Genomic DNA, 24646 nt, shown 5'->3' on the forward strand with positions numbered 1-24646 from the left:
CCCAGGGCAATTTTCATTATAGTTTCCACTCACCCCTTATCAAATCTGGTTCTAGAACTTAGCTCATTACATCTTGAGAATACCAGGATGGAATAAGAAATTAAACTCATGAGAATATTTATGTGTACTTTTTAGGAAGTGCTGTTTCATTAATAACTTCACTATAAAAGATGGCAAAAGGTTAGTTTTATTCTAATTTAATCATAAATAAGACCACATCTTCAACAGGAATTACTATGTTGATGAACACAAAGTTTAAACCAAGAGCATCAGGTACATAACAAAGAGATATATGTTTACACAAGTCACTGATGTAATGGCCTGGTTTACAGCCACTCTTGGTGCCCAGATACAATCTGTGTAAACAGTTAAATGTATAAAGGGAAAACAAATCGAAGACTCAAATACCTCCCCTCACACATAATTAGCTCACTCACATTTGCATACCTGCTGATTGCACCAGCGCTGCAGTAAAAGCACAAGAATTGAAACAAGATAAAGAAAAGAGGAATTTGTGATGGTAAATACAGAGGTAACTGCATCTTTACACTTAACTGTGTCACTGCAGTAGTTCCCTGCTCCCATGTTTCTCTGCCCTGCCTGGCTGTTGGGATACTCCTTGTCATGGGTGGGGGGATTTCTCATGGGAGGCGATTTTTCCTCAGTGCTCGGCTGATATGGGAAGGGCTCAAGGAGGACTGCACACTATCCCTTCAGAACAAAGTCCTCAGCTACCAACAGAACACCGAACTCTGAATCACATCTTGACAAGAATTTTTTGTCAAGTGCCCTAAATCAAATGACTTCACAGTATATATCTTTCTTTATTATAAGGGAGGGCAGAGGGAACTTATAAATACTAGATACAACACTCATCTATTTTGTTTAGTTTTCTTACAGGGACTGAGATTTAAGACCTTCTCTATTACAGGCTTCAACTTGCTTCAAAAAAAGCCCATGGTCATGCTATAAAGGATCTCTCAGTAAGTTTATAAATTCTACAGCAGGAGTGCAGAGTTTCTCTATGAAACAGCTGACTTAAGCTTCGAAAATCCTTCCAAAATCCATGTGCATCACATGACTTCCACACGAAATATGCATCTTAAGATGCTCTTATTTTTATAAGCTCTTGATAACTGATGGAAATGGCAAATATATGTTAATATAAAGGAGTTGTTGGCTTCGAGTTTGCATTGAAACCATGGATATTCCAGCAGTATAAACAGGAAACATCTGAGACAGAGAGATTTAAGCCATTTATTCTGTCTCCCAGCATATCCCCTTCAATGTCAAATATCTCTTTCAGTACTTGCCTCACACATATCTCCACTCTTCAGTTTTTCATCTCTAACAATTGTCAGAACTCTCTTAGGCACAGTAGGAAACTTTCAAAACCCCCCTTAAAAGACTTACTGCAGTGGGTCTGGAGATAAATTACAAAATTTTAAATAGGGATATTTGTATTGATAAGACAACTAAAATTCAACACAGCACAGCTACAGGTTTGCTGCCACTTTTAAAGTCTCTACAGTTTGATCCAGAGTTTTTATAAACAGAAATGAATAAGGAAAGGTACTAAAATTAAAGCTGGCTATCATTTTGGAGAAAAGGACTGACCATTCAGAGTCAGATCACTTAGGACACTCATGGTCCTTGGCCCATCAGGCATGTCCTGCTGTGAGAACAGCACAATGCAAGTTTAGGTCAGAGAACAATAAGTAAAACCATAATTTTTTTGGTTTGGCAGGATTAATCTTGAAACAGGACTTTTATTTAACTCTATAGAAAAGTATGTAACCATTTCTGGATCCTTAATTCATTGCTTTGGGAGCAGGCAGAGAGAGAAGTACAGAAATAGTGTTCATTTATGTGCCACTAACCTAGGCCATACAGTGAGCTATTTCCAATGCCCCAAGACTATTCTTCCAGCAATAAGATAAATATTCAAATTAGATTCAAGCAAGCCTTTAAATTCATTTAATATGTATCAGCACACACATGAAATCCATACAGTTAAGTTCCTGCCTATATTTCCAGCAACTTTTGCAGCAGTAATTTGCAGCAACTACTATTCACAAATCCCAAATTCATTGTGGCACCTAAGAGACTCGGGTTACTTCTTTATAATACAATTTGAAAATAACAATGAAACAAAGCCATGTTATTTATAGAGGTCACAGAGTTATTTATAATTTAGAGAGTTCACTCTCTTATAAAACATCTTCTGAATTCAAGCAGCTACTCAAAAGGTAAACCACTTCAGAGCTGAAATTAGTAATGACTAATTCATTTCATGCTGGAAAAAATGGGCAAAATGACACCTGAACTGTTTTGAAACCATTTTGGGCGCCTTTTCCCATGCTTTCAACATGGGACAATACTGTAGCTGGCACAGCACCTTCTGCTTTTGTTGAACCAATCGAAATTTTTGTTTTGATTCTGGTGCATCCAAAGTTGTCTCTGTTTTCAGTCTACTCTTTCATGCTGAGGTAAGCGTTGCAAAGTCAAGATTAAGTTCCTTAAGTGAATACACCTTTTTACTGGGCACATACCTGTATGCTTGAAAATTAAACAGGTCAACATTTTTTTTTTCCCCATGCAGCTATCAACCTAACCTCACAGTTTTCAGGCACTTGGACCTGAAACTGAATATTAGATACAGTTTCACTATTATCACAAGCCTGACATAGAAGGGGAACTGCCAGGCAAGTGGCCTGCCTGGTGACCCCACAGGAGAAATAGGGACAGAATGCCAGCCACCTTATCAAGAACACATTATATTTTTCTCTCAATCAATTTCAGCACCTGGACACCTAAAGCTGATGGGCCTTTTAAACCACAGATTGTTTCCCTACTCCAATGACAAATGAAAAACAAAAAAATCTTTTAAATTAATCTAGCTCTACTTACTGCAACAAACATCTGTGTGCTTCAGATGTTATTTTCAACTTGACCTCCGAGTAACAAAAATAGGAATACAAGATGTGAACTAGATTTCAACAAGGTAAGATAGTCCAACATGCCAGATAGTCCTTGACTGTCAAGGTCTGCCAGAGTTAAAAAAAATTACTGATTTCAGTGATGCAAAATCTAGTGCTGTAACAAATGAGCCAGGGTTCTCCATGCACTATAAAGAAAGAACAGCCATGCAAGACTGACATCACAAAACTCCTACTCCCCACTCACAATGGGATTGTAGCTCCTGAGGCCCAAGGATGCAGCAAGAGATTAAGCCTCTTGAAATTCCTAGTCAGAGACCAGAGGTACAGAAAACTCTCACCCAAATAAAAAAGCTGAAAAATTCAGGCTTGATATATCACAAAGGACAATTCGGAGGAACTGTAACAATCTTCAAGTACAAAAAAGTTAAATGAAGAAGGTACTGAACTGCTCTCCTTGTGTAGTGAGGATAAGACAAATAACAATCAGCTGATTTTTTTTTGCTAATAAGGTGTTTAAATTAGATTAAATATTCTGAAAACTTTCTGGATATTTGACCGTGGGAGCAGTGCATCTGCTTGAGAAAGTGGTGGAACCTCTGTCAACTGAGTTTTCTTAAAATGAGGATGTACAGTGGCCAGGAATGGTGTAGGTACAACCAACCTCTATGATGCAAGAGAATGGCCAAGCTAAAAGCGGACCTGCAATCCACAGACACATTATAAATTGATTCAAAACCACAATTTCTCTGAGGCAAGCCTATTGCTAGCAAGCTCGAGTGATATTTTTCATTCACAGATCTCAAATCTCTCTATAAAGATTTAGTAAGCAAAGGTTCAATCCAAAATACAACCAGAACTTTTTATTTAGGACTCTATGCATTAAATTAAGCTGTATCCTGCACAGAGGCTTCTTCTCCACATGACTACCCCACAAGAATCCCCAAATCTTGTATTTTTTCTGAAATAACTGATGAGTTTTGACACTGCAAGAATGAAGTCCACAGTAATTGAATAAAAGTGCAAAATCCCAAATTCAGTTCTTGTTATATAAGGCTAGCATTCTGTATTTTCATATGAAATGTAAATTTAACCAGAAGTTAATTAATGTAATTTTGGAATTATTTTATATCTTTCAAATTGTCATTAATCCTTTTGAGGAGGCAAAACATAAATTTACCCTTCATCATCTTGATCGTAACAATACTACATCCCAAAAGTGGAGCTATGAGTGCATAATAAATGAAGATATGAAACAGAACTTATTTTACTGAATGTGACAAAAATGTGCAATAGCCTTTAAGTACAGGAATAGGAATACTCAATACTAATATTTGCAATTAAAGACTTTTTTTTTCTTGGTAAGAAAACAGATAGCCCCCATAGAGAATCTAAATTATTCTAGTGTGAATAATAGCATGGCCTTTGCACTCTCTTTCTAAAACGTAGTATCATTAAAATTAGTATGTTTTCTTTTTTAAAAAGCACATGGATTTTAAGCAGAAGGAAATTAGAATAATGGATTTTGAAATGTGCACTCACCAATACAATCCCCATTTGCATCCTGCTTATATCCCATATTGCATTCACATCTGTAACTAGAGGGGGTTGGTATACAACGTCCATTGAGACAAAGATTGGGATGGTGCTTGCAGTTGTCTATTGTCTGATTGAGTATTGCTAAAAGAAAAAAATCAGAATGAGAGACAAATATTCAGATTTTCAAATAGAAGTATGTAGGAATATTATACTTGGCTTCAGAAAGGGTGTTATCAGGTGCACAAATATATAAAAAAATCATTTTCAAAGCACTACCTGTTGACATGACAGTAAACAACAACAAACAGCTCTATGGAAATAAAAACTGCGTTAAACAAACATTCTTAAATGTGATTTACCATTTCTGCATATAGCCTGATGTGCCCGTCACTGAACTCATGGATAAACCAGAGTTTGTGTGAAATTCAAAGCAATTTTTGGTGTACCTGTCTTAATAATACTCCTTGCATTTTATGATCTCTGTGGTTGTGATCCCAGAGATGTGTTTACACATGTCATAAGCAGTGTTTACATCCATGAGACTTCTGCCAGAAGATTATTCACCTTGAACTTTCAGCCAAAGCAGTGCTTCAGCAGAATAAGTAGGTTTTACAGTTGGAAGAGAAAATACAGAAGACAGTTTATTTTAAACCCTGGTGCTTTTTTGAAAACACTTAGAAATCTGGAGTTTTGTAAGTGCTGACAAAGACACCTCAGCAGGGACAACACAGGCTCAGGGACTCTGTAACTGAAGCCAAGCAAAAACCCCTACATCTGACCTCTTGTTGAAAAAAGGGCTCCTGAACTTCCTAATGCACCAGCTAAGGTGTCTCAATGTGCTTGAATGGCAAAGTAATTGTTAAGTGTTAAGAACACCATATCATATCCAGACTAAGCAGAAAAAATACAGGAAAAACAGAAGGAATAGTTAAAAAAAAAAGAGCGAAACAAGTCAGAATGCAAGCACTTACTCAGCCCTGTAATGATTGGGCCACTTCCAGTGGGACTCTGACCACCTGCTCCTACCCCTGCTCCACCCACACCTGGGGAGAATCCGTTGCTTCCTGGGATGGGAATGAAGCCTGCTCCTCTTGGTCCGAAGCCATTGCCATTGCCCCCAGCAAGGAACCCATTCCCTCCCACTCCGCCACGCCGGGAGCCGCCTCTGGCAGGGGCACCGTCCACACACAGCCTGCGGTGTTCATCTGTCAGAGAGGAGGGCACAGAGAAGCACAGACCACGTCAGCCTTTCCAAGGCAGCTCAAAAGGAAGATACAGCCTTCCTGTGTGCTACAAAAACCAGGATGGCAACTCCTCATCTCCCTGATGTCATGTGTTCCCTCTGCCACTCCGAACCTCCGGCGGGTCCCTTGGTTGTGACAGGTGCTGCCTGCGGAAGGACACTAGAAATAATAAAGAGGAATATTGTAATTTACAAATATTTGTTCAACTATTTGCTGAAACCTTCTCGTTGATGTGTTGACAGCAGCACTGTAAATTCCTGGTCTCTCAGGGATGTTGATAAAGAAAATGCCTTTCACGAGGGCTGTGGACTATTGTTCTCTTAGCAGAGCTGAAAAAATAACTTAAAAACTGATGCATTCTAGTTCAAAGTAACCCAAAATGCAATAGCTGTTCTTTTAAATCAAAATTAAATATGGACCCTAGGAGTCATTTCCTCTGTGAGACTGACCACAAAATCTTACCCATTTCCCAAAAACTATTTCCAAAGTCAACAAAAGGACATTAAAGAAACAAGTGCCAAACAACCATGGACCAAAAAGAAAAATGGTTAACAGATGGTAATATCAGTATTAAAAACACAGAAATGAATAATAATGCAATACATTACCTTCTTTTTTTCTGTTTAGCTTACATTTTAAAGCAGTTCAAAACACTCCAGTGACCTCCATCCAAAGAAGAATGGACAGCAAGAAGAAGAAAATCAAACCAGCCAACCAACAAGGCACTCACCAGATCCTCTGACAGGACACACCTCCACGATAGAGCCACTGGCCCAGCACTGGCCAGACTCACAGCAGCACTGCCTTCTGGTGAACGTCCCGGGCAGCTCCTGTGCACAGCGGCCACTCACAGTGCTGGAGAAACAGGTGCTTGTTCTCTGATCTGGCAGTTAATTTAAAAACAAAAACTAGAAATAGTGACACGAGCTCTCAAAGCTACCTTCCCTTGTTCACCTGATGTAAGGACAAAAATGCTTTACAAGTTGTATTAAAAAAAACAAGACCAAAACCAAGCAACAGAATAAAAACCCTCACAACATCCAATAATTATCTGACCCACGTATTCCACATTGGATTTACTGCAGGATCACACAGATGCAGTGGCATTAGTCTTGCATTAACCCATCATGCAATCTTAAAGTCTGCTCAATCTAAAGGAAATAGGGATGATATGAAAGATACAAAGCAATACAAAAAAAACTAGATACCTACATACAAAAACCCTATTACAGCAAAACCCAAGATACTTCGTGTATCTCATGTGTAGCAGCAGCCATGTCAGTAAATTCATTTAATGAATTTTTCCTTCATTTATATGCATCTAACTGAATAAATGCTATTCAGTCTGCTCTGCTCTGTAGACTGAAAGTACAACAGAATTTTCAGTAGTGTCACGTGAAAACTACTCTCCTTCAAGGACAGATGATCTTTTATCATCACAGTCCTGAATGCTCAAGTTAAGCTCAATTAATTTGAAAATATATGGTGCTAATTACAGTAACTGATCAGATCATGGTATTTTGTTAGAAAGCAAATATTCATCTTAAACTAGGAAGAATTAAATACTTTGTATTAAGGTTTACATTCTTCACTTTTCTAATAAGTAAATGAGAAATTACACTTCTAGAGTATATGAATTATACTGTAATATGACAGAGCACAAGAACTTTCAGACACATTTTCTTTGTAACATAAGGACTTGCCCTTTGTGGACTAGGGCATGTGATTTTTCTGCAGCTGGTTTGGGAGCTGACTTTAAAAATCAAATTGTAAAACATGCCAAAAGCCATATAAATTTTGATCATATTGGAAATCTGAGGTTTTCAGTATTCTTGAGCCTAGCCACAACGTATTTGAAGTTGGAACTCCTCAGATGAACCTGAATAACAGAAGATGGCTGCATTTTTTAAAAAAAATATTAATTTGAAATCACTTGTAGGCCTTGTGCTGCTACTGGCTTACATCATTTATCTGCAATTCAGAAATCCCTTCAGAATCCCTTCCCCAACACAAGAACAAAGAGCTTTGAGATACCTGAAATTAGAAGAACCACATGAGATCTAGAAAATACATTATTGTTAGCAATTGTTAAGGTTTTTTACACGTGGTATGCCGCATTTATATTTAATTGATCAGAATGGTTTATATCACATACTTGACACATGCACCTCTATATAAGAAACCACCACATGTGGAAATAAGCATACTGGGTTTTTATAATGTAGGGATAACTATTAAATAAACTGTCCTGTAAAAGATGCAATCTGTTGAAATCCAACACTTGGTTTGCTTCATTATGTGTTTCTGACAAATTAGTGGCACATCAGCATATGCTACTTAATGCCTTTTGAGTTTATTTTTGTGCCTTATGATGATCTCTAAAGATTAGATTTACCTGTATGAGGTGGGACTTGAAGCACCAAGTAGGGATAAATGTTTGCTCCTTTAGAACCAAAGTGAGCTTAACTTTTGGGCTCATCAGATGCAGATTCGAGAAACAAATATAATTAACAATTCCTGTGCTTGCCTGGACAACAGAGTGAGGCCCTAGGTCAGGGGGGAAGTGACAAATGGCTGTGGCACCTACCAAGAGTGCAGGATCCATCCACAGATGTGACATAACCCCGGGGGCAGATGCAGAAATAACTTCCCACAGTGTTGGAGCAAACTCCACCCTCACAAATTCCTGGGATCATGCTGCATTCATCAATATCTACCCAAAAAGGAAAGGACATAGGATAATTAGCAAAATACTTGTACATACTGCTTTAAAAAGAGAGAAAGTGACCTTTTCTGAAATGAAGTTGTTATTCAACTCAGACGGAATAAAATATTGGGGGTGTTTGCATACTGAAAATAGTTTTGTTTGCCACCTGTTGGAGGTTTTCCTCATAGATGCACTGGGTGCAACACTTCAAGCCACAGAGTACATGAGAGCAGGGTGAGATTTCCTCTGAATGACACAGATTGAGTGACACCTCTGAGAAGCACAGAACAGCTACAGTGGAATGCCAAAATACACATCCTGCTTTCAGGCTGAGGGGAGGATGGCACAGCAGCCAGCCAGGACAGCTCTGGGCTTCCTGTGACCACACAAATATTGCTCATGAGATCTGACTACTTTCTGGCCCCCTAACATTCCAACTGTAAGAAAGAATTTTGGCCAAGCCCTTCAAACTCAAAAAAAGTTCTTGATCCATTCAAATGTTTCTGCTAACTGAAAGCAGTAGTCTCACCTGAACACCAAGGCAATTTTTGTGTGTGAATACGTGTAAAGGGAGATGTCACCAGGCTGATAAATGAACTGCTGTGTGTAATGAGGGGCTGCCAAATTCCAAACCAGTGGTCCAGTAGTGCAAAGCCCATTAGAGCAGTGAGTAGTGGAGTTTGTAGCTGGCAAGTGAAAGGCAGATGAAGGAAGTTTTTCACCACTTCTGCAAAGCTGCAGGATGCAGACCATCCTTCCCAAATGGCTACATGCATGGGAGTTTAACTCTGTCTAGGGCTCTTGTCCAAGAATGACAGGAAGCTGGGAAGGGAAAAAAGGACCTGACTGAAATCTAGGCAGTGATCAGAGTGGAAGGAAGACTCCACATCTTCTGCATGTGGAGAGGAAAACCAATTAAGATGGAGAACCCTTGTGGAAGAATAATTTATTTAACTTACTGGAGCAGTACCAAGCAATTAGATTTTTTGTTTCACTGGTTTTTGAGCCAAATCCCTGTCTCTCCTTCCCCCTCCCTGGCTCTTACATGTGCAATTACTTCAAAATATCTCTATTACTTCTGACTGGAAATTCTGAGACTTCACCTCAGGAAGGGCTATTTTTAGTGTGGCTGATTGAAAAAGCTACTCATTTTCTTCCCTTCCCCCCTCCAAAATACATAAATTAATGGTCTCAGGGAAAATGCTCCAAAGATAAGTAAGAGGACATGCTGTTTTAAGAGTGAAGACTGGTGGCATGAATTGTTCCAGTGCTGCACACAAGATGGGACAGCCAGTCTCAATGTGAGAAACAATTTAAATGTGTGACAAAAACTTTGCAGATTTATTACCCAGTGAGTTTCCGCCAAAAGGACCCAGCCTGGCTACCTGCAATTCACAATTCATGGCTTTTACTGGTAGGGAAAGCAGGGTTTTATGAATAACTGAGTTACAAGTACCAGAAATGGGGCTCTCAACTGCCAAATTCTGGGAAAGGGTTCCTTGAAAATAGTTTTAGTCTAGAAAATAATATTAGAAAGTAATAATACCTGGTAGGACCAAGCCCAAACACCACCCCGTCTAACAAAATTATACACTGAAGCAGGAAAAACTGAAACAGAACTATTTCTTTTAAAGGATTCTTTCCATTTTGGTGCCACTTTTTCTCTTTTTGTTTTTAGAGGAGTTAGGCTGTTTCACATAGTCCTGACCTTCTGATGTTAACAGTACATAGTAATGTATCCTTTTGGAAAAGCATGAGAGGCATCCTACCTCCTAGAATATCTGTAATTGTAAAGGGTGTCATAGCTAACTACATTTATTCAATGAATATGATGTATTTTCTATTTGAGAAGAGTAAGTAGAGCACATTTATTTGGTCACTGGAATACAGTAAGTAATACTCCACCCCTTTTGTAAAGCAGCAAGCATAACAGAAAGTTTCTTTCTCTTCTCAGGTTGTCTACATTTAATTCATCTCTGAATAACCCAAAAATGTAAGTTCCTTTAATTCTAGGAGATAACAACATCCCGAAAAGGAACAGCATTTCATTCCTAAAAGCTCCATATATTGTAGATCAACTTTTAGGCGAAAAAAAAGTGAAGGGTTTGAGGGTTTCTTTTGTTTAGCTAAGACAAATCCACATTGGTGCACTGGATTTCTGGAATTTGGTATAATCCCTGTAATGGACTTCCCAAATATTTTTCAACTCTGTGCCCATTAGGTCTCATGGAGCTCATGTGCCTTGAATCCTTCCATGGCTTCCCCAGTAATGGAAGGAGTTGTCCTGACTACTGCAGCAAGTCTGTAAATCAGGAATACAGATGAACTTTTAAATAAAATCACCAATGTGGAATCCTGAGCCTGCATTAATTTTAAAGTTCATTTTGTTCCCAAACAGTCTGACCTACTGAGTTACATTTCTGTGTGAGGGCACACACACAGAGTTACACATGCAAATTGGGCTCATGCGCATTGGAAATCCTTTTAACCCTCTTTACTGATAGAAAATCACCAATAACTTCTGAATGGGCCTGTAGTCTAAGGCTCAAAACAAATCCAGTAAGCCAAATATATGCCTTTTGACTGATGTTTAAAAAAAAAAAAAAATCCGTTAAGGTACAAAAAGCACAATCTGACCATTCCTACTTATTCTATCAAGAGCTATTGTTTCCAGGAAGAAAAACAGGGAAAAAACCCTAACCCACAAAATACATCTGGATGCTCAAGGGCAGAGGGTATAGCAGGGGATCTCAAATCTCTCCTTCTTAAGTAGGAGAACTGCTGTTCCAGTAAAGAAGGTCTGAGTAATTATTGCAAGATTCCAGCTTCTGCCTCTGAACATTGGAGCCTTGACTATTATTGACTCCAACTTGGATTTCGTCCTTTGTAGCCAGAAAGTAACATTTGGTCTGGTTTTCCACACCTAAAGAAGGGAAAGGACTGAGCAGAATACTCCATACCACATCATTTCTACACAATGTTTGAGACAAAAAAACTTCATTAAAATAATGCAGTTTCTATTAAATAATTTCTCTGTGCACAGGTTCTAACTCCTAGGACACCAGTCCCTTAAATCCTTCCCAATGGCCAAATCCATATACACAGATACAGATATATATACTGATGTAACCTCATGCCAAGTAACTGTCCTACTAACTGAAAGTGCAATTGTTTGAAGGACTGGCTATAGTTTTTTCTTATAAATCTAACCATGAGATTATGAACACCTAATTAAGCATGCAAATAAGAAAGCCTGAATAAAACTATGGCTTGTCTTTCATTCTCTGCTCTATTTCTGGAATAAAGTAAGCACGGTTTTTTCCTGGTATAATTTTGGCACTACCCCCTTGGCTGTGAAGTTTCACAATGTCCTTCTTCCCCAGAAAAAGATGGTACAAACTGTGAGGAGAGGGGTTGTTATTTGCCTGATTCCCTGTGGGGAATTATCTGACTAGGGAAGCTGTGACCAGGGACTAATTAGTATTTAACTCCTGCCACAGACACAAGTGGCGGGGGCTTAGAAGAAAAAAAGCCAGAGCATATGACCTGTTCTGCAGCAGGCTGCCAACAAAACAGGAAATGAAGACCTGTTGATTAGTGAACTATGAAATAACAGCAAACTCTTCAGACTGCAGATGATGTTTCACTTCTATTATGCATGGTCCCATAAGCACCACAGCTTTTTAAGATCTCTGTAAAAATACATTCACCTTTTCCTGTGGATACTATCAAGGAGAACTGCTGAATAATGCTTTCAACAATTAAAGCTTTAGATAGTTAAAACAGAATGCAAAGAATGCTTTAAGTACTGTTTTCAGAAGAAAGGAAACTGAATAAATGTCTCTAAATAAATACTTTTGGCATCAAAAGAACCACAGTTAAAAGAATCAAAAGAACAAGTGCACTTCTAACAAACAAGGATAAATAACTATGGCTAGATTAGGATAGTTTATGGGCACGGAGAGAGAGAAAGAGCTGCCTCTGAGAAACAGCCGCAAACAAATTAAGGGCCTGTGGATAAAAATCAAGGACTACACCAGTAAAGGACACCTTATAGTTGGGATCTATTTGAGCCATCTCCAGGAAGGTGCAGAAGAACTAATTTGTGTAGAAAGCCAGTGCAAGGAACTTTCTTTCCCTCTCTCTGTCCCCTCATTCTTTCTTTCTTTCTTTCCTCTTTTCCTTCTTTCTCTCTTTTTTTTTGCTCCCTTCCTCCCTCCCTCCCTTCCTTTCTCCCTCCCTCTCTTCTCTTTCACCCTACCCTTTATTTCGAATCCATCACCCATATGCTGATACCAGGAGGTCAGGGACAAACATTGCAATTTCCATGCCAAGTCTGTAATTTCCTAATGTCACTTTTTACGTTTTTGTGGACCTTCTGACTCTCATAGTTCCTTTTCAACCACAAGCATCTACACACCTGCCTGTTCCCTCCCCTTTCAGGTACTGAGTAGAAACTAAAATTAGTCAACACAAAAAAACCAACCCACTGAAAACCAGAAGAATGTGGAGGGCTGGACCAGAGAAAAATGCCTCTGGAATTTTTTTTTATTTTCACTTAGAGATTACCTGTAACAATACCAGAAGCAACATTTTCACTTATAAGACATGGTTTTTAAATGGAATATATTACTTAATTTTTCTGTGAATGTTGTATTGTAGGCAAATCTAAGCAAAACTCTGAGGGGACTTCCAAAACTGGCTACAAACCATGTATTTGTAACTGAATACTGAGTATAACGTAATTTGGGACCATAATTAGATTGTCAGCTAATCACAAGCCAAAGCCTTTAAGAACAAAGTCCTCTTATCAACACAACTTGAATGTGAAAGCAACCAGTGGTTGGGATGAAGTCTGAGAGTTCTGGTTTCTTTCCAAAGTGTAAAAAAGTCACTGAAATCAGTGAAGTCTTCAGCAAACCCACAAAACCCCATCAATTTCCCATCATATTCTTTTAAACTATAAGGAATTGCTGCCCTTAATTGCATCATGTTTACTCAGTAAACACGGTCTATATTTATTAAACTACACTTATTAAACATAATCTATTTAATTTTTCAGCTAAAAGAGAAGGGCATTTCCTTGGTATTTTTCACTTACCCAAACTCATCAAAACTCCCACATTTGCTTTCACTCTGTAGTCACTAGGCCAAAAATACCTAGCTGAACTAGAATATCTTTTAGAAAACAAAGAAAATCCTAATAACCCAACAACAGTTATATGTGGCTCACACACAGAGTTTTTATCAGTAGTTCTAAGTTTTCAAAGAGAATAAACACTGTCTTTACCCACAAGTCAGACAGAAGAAAACATCTAATGCAAAATACTAACAGCCAAGTAGAAATATGGGATGCTGCAAAGTAGAAACAAAAAGCACAGTTCAGTGATGCTATGCCTCTCCAGATCAGACACTACAACTATTCAACTATTTAATAATGCTCATTACCAAAGTGCTCCAATGCTCTGCTTAACCACTTTTTAGGTATATTCTCCTACTTACCATCACATTTTTGAGTTGCCTCATTCTGTTTGTGGCCAACAGGACACTTGCACTCGTATGAACCTACTGAATTAATGCAGTTTCCTCCTTGGCAGACTCCAGGGATAGCCTGGCACTCATCAACATCTGCAAACACAAAAAAAGACACAGATCTCATTACCTGACATGAGATACATGAGTTACTTTCAGTAACTTCCTGTTGCACTTCATTAAGTTCTACTTACACTTCAAATTGTGTTGAGGTATGGTTTTATTTTTTTTTTTGTTCCCAGCTCTAATTTGGTTACAAATAAACCACCCTGTGTTTCTGCAGCTTTTTATACAAAACTATCTAGGAGGACATCTTTCCTGGTTGGCTCTCTTAGGACCTGTACCATGAAGTTACCATCCCGGTGTTTCAGGAATCTTCTTGACCTGCTTGTTCCAGTTGTGTGATGCTCCCAGTTAACATTTGGCAAGAATATGGAACTCTTTTTCAGGAGGATGGTCAAAGCTCTTATAAGGCATTGAAATTCTACCTGAGTTTGTGGATTATAGGACTTTGTCAGTTTTTATTCCTCCTGGTGCTTGTGCTATAGACAAACCTATGCTATTGGCCCTGTCCATCCACCTGCTTTTCCATTTAAGCAAGTATAATTTCTCACAGTCAAGGAAGAAGGCAAGCACTTCTTGCAGGTTTGGGGTTTTTTTCCACAACCATTGGACTTGGGTTTAAGTACATTTGCTGAGAAGTTTGCATTTTGTTCCTGAATACGTGGTGATTTAGCCATCACACTACCATGTCCAAAATGCAACAGTTAGATTGTAAATAGATTAAGGACTTTATCAAAGGCATAGATTTTCTTCATTGTTTTTTTCCTGAATAACCAGTGCTTGCTGCTGTTTATTTACTCGGAAATCAAACATTTCAACTCTGAAGTACTTTAAGGAGTGGGGGGGCTGGACTGGCTGCTCTCCAGAGATTCCTTTCAACCCTAATTATTCTATGATTCTGTGAACCTTGACACGACTTAGCAACATCTAGAGAGAAGATGGTTCCACCTTTTATTGATACACAGCCCACCCAGCAGCTCCCTCCCAAGTAAAACACGTGGTGTTTGTCTTCTGACCCCTGGGCTTCAAAATGCATTTATCACACACAGCATGCCCGTGCCTTTTGTCACTTATTAACACTTAAATTAAGTTTCCTGTGTCAGCAGATCAGTTGTTAAAAAACCACTATGTGTCTTAAACCGTTTTAGAAGTTGAAGATGTCAAGGAATAGTGAATTAATGGGAGCAGCAGCAGCAGGCAATGAACAGCTCACAGAAACAGAAAAAGTATCTCTGGGGCCTCGAGGTGAACCAAGTTTTAAGCTCTATTGGTTCCTTTAATTTCTTTCAGTTCTTTTAGGAAGGCAAATAGATGTTTAGCTTTGCTGAAGCCTGAAAAGCCAATCCCAGTGATGGAATGCAGTGCTTGTCCAGTGAAGGAAACACAAATGGAACCACTATGAAAGGTGAAGTCTTTGAGTCACAGGCATTCTCCTGGTTTTTTCTGAAATTGTGCGCTATCTATTCTTCATCGTATTTCAGTGTAAAGAAAGCAAGCATATTCAACTTTAAGGTTAGCCTAAAAATATACACAAGCTACAAGATTGATGCTTTTTGTCATGTATCATGTCTTGCTGAAAACCCAAGTTTGTTTTAATATATTATTGGCGTTTTGGGACTGAGAAAAGCCAAAAAGAACAAAAGTATTTTATTCAAAGGGCCTATTTTATCAATTGCTTCCTAAATGCTGGTTTAGGATATAAGAAATTTTTTTCCTGAAAATACAAGCAAATTGAGATGAAGCTTTTTTTTTTTTTTTTTTTTTTTTTTAGTATCTTTGACAGTTAGGCTAAAGCACACTGGAGTTTTAGCACTATTAATTATCCACTTACTCACACTTTTAAACCTCAGCCACATTAACACAAGAAGCTTTTTACCATAAACAGCAAATTTGATTAATAACTCTTTAGAAACAGTGCGATATACAAAAGTTCAGTATGTTACAGATTAAGTGGAATATTTCCATGTGCTCATAGTCTAACATTTGGTAAGTGAAAAAAGACTTTATGCTTTTGCAGAGTTTTCTCTGCAAAATGCCTGCGGGGTTTGCATAGCTACCTTTAAACACGCACCTTCCCTTTCCAGTGTGTGGGCTGTTTCCCAAAAAAACTCTGAAAACCCAAAAATCTCAGGAAAAATAAACCCACTCAGATGATAGCCACAAATTTTGGAGAGTTTTTTATTTACAACTAACTGTTGTAGTAACAACAATTATCCAAATAAAAATTTTTCTCTTTAATTCTGCCTGGAATATATATGGGGATTTTCTTTGTAATTGATTTGGCATGTGGGAACTAAAATGTGAATTGGTCATGAGTATAATGGAAAACTCTTGGTACTTCCTCTACCTCTTAGAAAGCAGAAATACTGCACACAACAGAAATAATACCAAGATATTTCTCCCTCTTTTAATAATTATTTTCACAACAGCAGGATGTGATCCTAGATGACACTGTCAGTATTTTCAGTAACTAAGACACATTAATACCAAGCACTAGATTACAAAAAAACCCCATCACTCTTCATTGTGAACTTGAACCTTCATCTGTCTTCTCTCTCTTGTCCAGTCCACATCAGTGCTTTTAATATTTAGACAGTGTATTCCTACTACAGAACAGATTTTTTTGGATGTTATCTCCTGTAATGGCTATATGCACTTAAAAATGTCAGCAACAGCAGCAGGAAGAACAACTGTCCTATTTTCAAAATCCACTCAGCCATCACCACTTTTCTCTCCTTAGAGCAAAAATTTAACTGTCTGCAGGGAAAGGGTGTAGGCGGGAAATGGGACTGCTGAGGGATACAGGGAGGAGCTGAGAAAACGTCCAACTCAGGATTCTGCCATTATGCTGCTCCTAAGGCTATGTAGCAGTGGCAATAAAGTTTACTGAAGTGGAACACTGAAGTTCCTCCTACCTGAATTCTTGGAATGAGGGATGTCTGAACAGCTACAATTCCTGTTTAAGACATGACTGAATAGAAATTTCTGGGGGGGAAAAAATGAAACACAACCAAACAATTTGAATTGTGATTGTCTTTGCTTCTCTTAGATTTTTTAAAACCTGTTCATGGTAATAATGAAGTAAAAGTACTACTACAATGCTCTATACAAGAACATAATCCAGAAAATATAATTAACCCTCCAAAGGCACTAAAGACCCATTTAAGATTGAATCATACAAATCCTTTGAAGAGTAGGAGCAACTTCCTACTTAGACTAAGCTATATCTTGTAAAACTGACACCAAATACATGCTGAAATTATGACCCATTTTCCAACAGCAAGGCTTGCAAGTTCCACTGATTTTGAGTAGTTCATACCAACTCCCAAACCTGGCTATCTACTGATGTCAGCATTCACTTCAAAAATGCCAAGCATTTAAATTATGGACTGAGTGAGCCTGATCTGATACATTACAAAGGTAGTTTTACTGAATATCAAAGGGGTTTGTGTTCCTTTAATTAAAGTCTCTGTAAATCTAATGTCCTCAACAGAAAGAAAAGCATTAAAAAGCATGTCAGATACCTCTATTTGTTTCTAAAACCATCAGAGAAAACATTTGGTTTCTTCTGACCTTTCTGTTGAGGATGGCAGAGCACCAGAACAGGCTGCACAGGGAGGTCTGGAGGCATTTCAGCCTCTCATGGACACACTCCTGTGTCATCTGCTCTGGGTGACTCTGCCTTGGCAGGGGGTTGGACTGGGTAATGTCCAGAGATCCCTTCCAACTCCAACGATTCTGAGATTCTGTGATCTTGTTTCAACAGACTCTGCACTGTAATGTGGAGTTTGGAAAGGTAAAAAGTGTCACATCCTGCAGCAAGGTGGCCTGATAATTCATAACAGAGCAGACATTGTGCCATCAACCTGCTCACACCACAGAGCTTAAGTCAGGAGGAGTGACCAGTACTCAGAGCTTAAAAGAAAATGTCTCAATTGCTGGAAGTAAAGGCAATGATTCTGTGAAATAAAGAAATTCTGTCTCTCCTTTTCCCTGAAGAAAGGCCAAGCATTTTTCATCTGTGCCTTGCCATCACCTTGCAACACTGCATGCTAAGCCCAGCTGACACAAATACAATCCGAGCTTCCTATTTAGCAGTTATATGTCAAAAATGTAGCAAAACTTATGGCTGTTCAAACTTCCTTTGTTTATCCATCACACAAAGTAGACTACCACATGTTTCTATGTTTCCCAGTGGAATTCAGCAATGTGGTTACGTGGGTAACTTAAAACTATTTGCCACAGGGAATAAACTGTCAGAAAAAGAAAACACAATTATTGTGGGCATGGGTGCTAAAGAGCACCACTGATCTCTCACATAATTCAAATGAAGCCCCAGAAGCTGTTCCAGGGTCAGTCTGGCAGAGCAGTTTCAAGGACCCTTTGTATGTGGCCAAGTCATACAATGGAGCTTGACTTGGAGATTGCAACATGCGCCTCTTCTGTAGAAAACTGTTTCTGCTCATGACATTTTTATGAAAAGAGTGTCTAAAACATACTAATCACTTCAAGATGAATGGCAAAACAGAAACTGTTGCATGCAAGCAGAGGCCTATCTCTGACATATAAGGAAAAGCAACATCAAATATTTTTCCTTAGTGTTGATCAATAATCACTTCTCTCCAGGCCACTTATGTTTTGTTCTCTACGTACAGCAGCAAAAATCTGGAAGCAGCAAAGCACACCCGTATTTTATCACAAGACACAGACCACACACAGGGAAAACAGTGATGTTGTTTCAAGGGGACTGCAAGGTTTCCAAGGTGATTGTCACAGGCAGAGTTTCAGTGAGAGGCTCACCTTGGCAGGCGCCAGTGCGGATATTTGGGATGAAGCCGCGGCGGCAGGGCTGGGGCTGGGCAGGGCACATCTCGCAGGGGTGGCCCCACGCACGCCCCATGGTGGCACAGCACAGGGACTTGGTGCAGATAATCCCAGTCAGCTGGCCCTGGCACATCTGTTTGTTCACTTGTGTGAAACACGGGCCTGTCCTGTAATCTGGGGGCGAAAAAAGGGAAAGTTCACTGTATTATACAAGGCACTGTACTAGTAACTATAGAAGGAATTGTTTTTTCATCCAGTAGATACCTATATTAAGAAAATTCCACGGAAATTTAAGCCATATTACTGCTTACAGAAGTTGCATGACACCTTCCATTGAAGGTAATGATTTTCACGAGGTGAGCCTACCTTTCAAGTTACTTCTTTCTGAAGGATACAAGTAAATAAAAAGCAGCTGGACACAAAACTGCTCTTGAGCATTGACAATCTATCCACTAAAATCCACAGTAAGCAAAAGAATTTTACAAACAAACAAACAAACAAACAAATGAGAAGATCAGATTAAGCAAACAAGGACTGGAAACTGGTTTTCTTGTTCCTAAGCTACTTCATGGTGATTTATGAGAAGGAGCTACAGACCACAGCTGCCACACATTTTTTCACTCCACATTGATCAAGATCCATGACAGAGAGTGTCACAGAATCATCATTCCTGTTGGAATGCCTGTTGCAAAATAGTGCTATCTAGAGAGGACTAATTGGCAAACCACCACTTATTTTCAGAGGAAAACCATGAGACAATAAAACCTCTCCAAGCCATACGCAGTACACTGAATAAAGCAGAGAAACAATATGAAAATACACTTCTAGTAGAATTCCTGTGAATAGTTAGTTCATGAAGTTTGAACCTGTAGAAAGAGAATTTTTTTTACATTATGGGTCAACACAAACTGGGTTCAACAATTAACTGAAATTCTCTAGGAATGAATAAGGAACAGATGGTTGCTCTAAGCCAGATTTCACATCCTTGTGGAAACTCTTTAAGAGTGAGGGGAAAAAAAGAAGAAAATGCAAATCTCTCACTCAGTCACATGAAAGAAGGCACAACAGTGGGGTTATGGCTACTCCAGCTACTATTCCATCCTCTTTTTTTCCTATCAAAAGCAGACTCCAATAGCAATGTGTGGGTCACACATTGCCTTCCATGGACTTTCATTAGGGTGCAGCTGGTCTCACAACCAAGCTACAAATGGGACAGCCCTTACTTTCTATAACTTCATACTTTCACCCTGAAGAAATAAGAACTTTGACATCTTCAGAATGGAAAAAAAATGGTTTTCCCAGTGAGATGTTATACTAAGCTTCCTGGGCTCTTAAATGAAAGCTCGAACAGAAATCAATGTTCTGCTTTCTATCTTTGGTAAGGGTCACCCAGGTATCAGTCTGGGAAAGACTTCTGCACAGTTGTTTATACATATTGGTAGTCAATTTCAGCTGGGCTGTTCACTTTAAATAAAGTCAACCAAGTTCACAAGTACCCACAACAGAAATGCCTGACGATAAAAGGAGATTAGAAGATCTCAAATACTCAGTAAGGCCTGCAAACTTTAATATTTTTTGATTATCAATACAAAATAATCTTCAAAGTTATACTTTGCCCATCAAGCAGCAAATATTGGACTTTGAGTAAAATAAATACATTATAAAAAGAAAATCCTGTCCTTGCTCCATACGCTCAGATGGAATTCAGTTCTCCGCGGGGGAATGCCCTCTACAGTGAAATCAAATATTGACTTACTACACATCTTCAGATTTCCAACACTTGCCTTCAGCAGGTCTGACAATCATGACATCCCAGCTCACTTTGCAATTCGCGTTCAGGAAATAAGTAGTTCTGCTGGACAGTATTGTGTTTTTATAGCAGCAATTCTCTGAGATACAATTTTCTGTAAGACCAATCTTTGGATATCACAGTAGGAGTAGAAATTCAAAGTATGTATTTCTCTGTTTAATGGCTGGTGACCCACAGGAATATTCTGGCCAAAGATACTCCACATTAAGAAGTTTGGAATTCAATCAGAGGAAATTAAACTTCAAACTCAAACTAGAGTTGTGAATTGTATCTGAGTTCCACTACCATCCCATAAGACTCAAAATGATTGTGTGTAAACTCTGCCAAAATTAGCAGTGAAAAGTTCAGTTTAAAGAGTGTGTTCGAAAGGAAGATTAGAGAATATAACCAAGCTCTACAGTGTGTTTGTTCAAGAGAATATGAATGAGTCAGGTACAAGAAGGAGTGATAGCAATACACCTACTGCTTACTATATCCTATTAATTAGAAATATATGCTCTGGAAACCTATGCATAAGTGCCTACCCATGCCTTAATAAACAGAGAACGCATTAATCTAATGTTCAGATTCTGTAACCAAGCAACATTCATCAGCACAAGCCTGCAGCAAGGTATCTATTCAGAAATATGTTTTATAATAATATTCCTATTTTAAAATACTACTGTAATTTAAAATATTATCCATAAAAAGTGCACCCATTAAAAAAAATCTTTATTCGTTCAGTTTGTCCAACATGAAGCCCAAATGCAAAGAGACTGACTAGTGGCTGCTCTTCTATCCTAAGAGGAAAGTGTAGCATTTTAAAATACAAAGTGAAGGCAAGCATGTTCAGGTTAATGGTAAAGTTCAGCTGTTTACACAAAGATCTGTAGTCACACAGTAAATTTTTACATGTGGGAAGCAAACATAGTAAAAGTAGATGCTATTTTGAAGATACTTTTTTGCTTCAAATGAAGCTGTGGATTTGTTTCAGGAATTGTTTCACACAGCCAGTCAGACTACATTATTGCAGTGGTTGATCAGAGTTTAAAAACTCCCATTTATGAATCAATCATCTTTTCCATATGGGTTTGCTTGTCTTATTCTTAGGTGTTTCTTCATTTGTTCCTTTGCCAGCACTGCTGATGGAATAATTTTGCCAGAAAGAACATATATTGAACATAAGTTATAAATCATTTGTCATTCTAGAAAGAGAAACTGCTTTGGTGAAAGAAAGTGATCTTCGCACATGTGTTATACAGTTGTTTTTTTTAACTTCAGAAAATTATACTCAATATGCACCGTGACCTGAAGAATGAAAATCTTTACCAAAAATTCAAATTGTTAATGTAATTAAATTTAATGAGGGGTACTTTTTTCCTGGCATCAAGAAAAAAAATCAAACCATGGACTTTAACATTTAACTATGCTGCAACATTTCTATTCTGTCATAAAAGTATGTATTTTGTATTCTTAAATGGGACTATTCAACTATGATGGTTGTCGGGATTTTTTCCATTAATTCCTTTTTAAAATTTAATTCTACATGTAATTAAAAAAAAAAAAAAAAAAAAGCCAGTTGACAGGAGCCTGAGACAAGGCGTAGCAACTTTAAGAACTCCAGTCTTGGGTATGGTCCAGTATCCATCTATTTTAGTTTTTTGCCTGTACCTCTGGCCAAACAAATGATTCAGATAAGGTGTTGTCATAGCTTAGCAAGCATAGTCCCGGAAGGGATGTCCTTGCTAAGGGGTGCTTACAGTTTCCTCTGGGAACTGATAGAACCTATCAGCTGGCCAGTTTGAATATGGACAATTCTCTAAGCCACTTAAAGTTGTGATCACCTCTGTGATCCACATTTAAGAATAGGCAAACTCCCCCCCCAAGCTCTCTCTCGTTTCCAGCGCTGGGACAGGTGGCCGCGGGCCCCGTGTGGGGGCCAGCGGGCCACGGCCATCCTGAAGCCATGGACCTGTTCCAGCCATGGAACCCCCCCACTGCCTTGCCGTGGGCAGCCGGAGCGGCTCGGCTCTCCCCCCTCTCCACTGCGATAAGAAAAATTCAACATTCCAGCTGCAAAGCTGCAAGGCCGAGGTGAGATTAACCCTTTTTATTGCTGTGAAGAGCTGAAAACCTGAGGGAAGAGAGAGAGGAGATGCTTAAAACTGAAATTCTCTTGTGAAGCTATGATATATCAGAGTATCCTGTTGTAATTTCATGAAGATATGGGGGGTGGAGTGTTCAACTCGTGAGCAAAAGCACCTGCGTTGAGATAGGCAGATGCTGACGCAGCTGTAATTTCATGAGAAGTTTGGACAGGGAGAGATGAACCAGATGAGGACTTTTGCTCCAAATGGGAAAGGAGAAAACCTCAGTCCTAGAGATGCTCCCAGAGATAGTCCTAACGATGAAGATGATGAAGACCCTTTGCTCCCAGGGAAGGAGAAGGGCCTCTGTTTTTGTTTCTGAACGGCTCAACCTTAAAATTGTACCCCAAAAAACTTCAAGAGTGGACCCTCAAAAGCAGTTGCGGGAAAAGCTGCAAGTCGGGGGAAAGGACTCACACGCAGGCAGAGAGACTCCTCTTCCTAAATGGACTGAACAATATTTGGAAGTGGGCGGCTGTCTCGTTGTGATGATGTTTTCATAGCATGAGCAAGAAGAGACTTCTCTTTCTAAATGGACTGAACAAGGTTATTATGGAAGTGGTAAACAGACTGAACATCTTAAGGGTTGTCTTTGAACATTGTCAGTGGGAGAAGGGAGGAAGGTGGGGGGAGGAGGAGAGTTCTGAAGGTGGTATAATTTTTTTTCCTTCTTCTTTTAGGTCTGTTAATAAACTTCTTTATATTCTTTCAAGTTTGGTGCCTGCTTTGCATTTCTCCTAATTCTTATCTCACAGCAGATAAACAGTAATGAGTATTTTGGACCAAACCACTACAGGTGTAAAAAACCTGCTGTAAATAGATATGGAATAGTCTGTCTGCCACATGTCCTTTGAGTCTAACACTCATTAGCTAAAAACCTGAAACATAATGTTTAACATCCCAAATACCACCTGCTGTCACTCAGAACAAAACACTAAAATATTTTGGTACACATGTAAGGAGCCAATTTCTATCTGAATTTTGTCACAATTCCTGCCCATAAAAATTTCACCTCTTCCCAGGTAACATGAAAGAGAAAAAGTGAGGCATGAAGAAAAGTAAAAAGGTAACTACACATGTTGGAATGTCCACTGCAAGTTATCAGGAAGAGTATTAAAATTTGAGACTCCTTTTGTGGGAAAGCACAGGCTGAAATTTTAGATGAAGGCTCCCAATACCAAAATGAGGTGAGGTCCAACAGGGGTGCAATGCCAGTCTCCTGCACCCAGCCTGCAAAAGGGGAAAGCACGTTGTCAGAATACTGTATTTCATGTCTGTGAGCACTAGGAAGATTTAGCAGGAGGGAACTGTGAAGTATAGTCCAACATTTTTATTTAAACAGAACCCCACAGAACCATAACTAAATAAGGAAGCAATGCATCTGGAAACAAGCATTTTTAACTAGAAGCTACTTAGAAGATTGACAGTTCTATTAATAAAAACAAAATACTGAAAATATTAAGCATGTTGATAAATATGAATCATATCAGGAGTAAAGGAGGGTGTCTGAGATAGGCCTTCACAACCCCTGCCAATTAAAGAACAAGACCTAACACTTTATTAATGTGTTTCACCTCCTTACAAAACAAATTTGCCTTTCATAGGACTTTTCACAGAACCTCACTCCCTTAAGGAAGATTTAGGAAATATTAAGGAATAGATGAGAAAATAAGTAACTTCAGCTTTCATGACCTCACTTGCAGGTTCAAGTAGAGCAAACAGTTTATTGTTATTAATGACACCTCAAAAATCAGTTTCATACATCAGCATTATTAAATGAACAACCTAATACGTAGGACCTGAATGCTGCAAGGAATTAAATACTGTCAGCATTACCAGGAACTTCACTCTCTTCTAAAAGA

At 38.7% G+C, this 24646-nt stretch overlaps 1 protein-coding gene across 3 annotated transcripts in view; it reads right to left on the reverse strand.

Annotated features, from left to right (window-relative positions):
* Nucleotides 1-24646, reverse strand: part of FBN2 (fibrillin 2) — a 119471-nt gene that overhangs the window by 76234 nt on the left and 18591 nt on the right. For all 3 annotated transcript variants that reach the window (XM_039567475.1, XM_039567474.1, XM_039567473.1), the window contains 6 exons: nucleotides 18825-19022; nucleotides 13932-14057; nucleotides 8310-8435; nucleotides 6453-6605; nucleotides 5450-5683; nucleotides 4482-4619 (listed from right to left, as the gene is read on the reverse strand). In XM_039567475.1, the coding sequence (XP_039423409.1) occupies nucleotides 4482-4619; nucleotides 5450-5683; nucleotides 6453-6605; nucleotides 8310-8435; nucleotides 13932-14057; nucleotides 18825-19022 (975 nt within the window). The remainder of the gene's footprint in view (nucleotides 1-4481; nucleotides 4620-5449; nucleotides 5684-6452; nucleotides 6606-8309; nucleotides 8436-13931; nucleotides 14058-18824; nucleotides 19023-24646) is intronic.

This window comes from Corvus cornix, chromosome Z, assembly GCF_000738735.6.
Source record: "Corvus cornix cornix isolate S_Up_H32 chromosome Z, ASM73873v5, whole genome shotgun sequence".
NCBI classification, from domain to species: domain Eukaryota; kingdom Metazoa; phylum Chordata; class Aves; order Passeriformes; family Corvidae; genus Corvus; species Corvus cornix.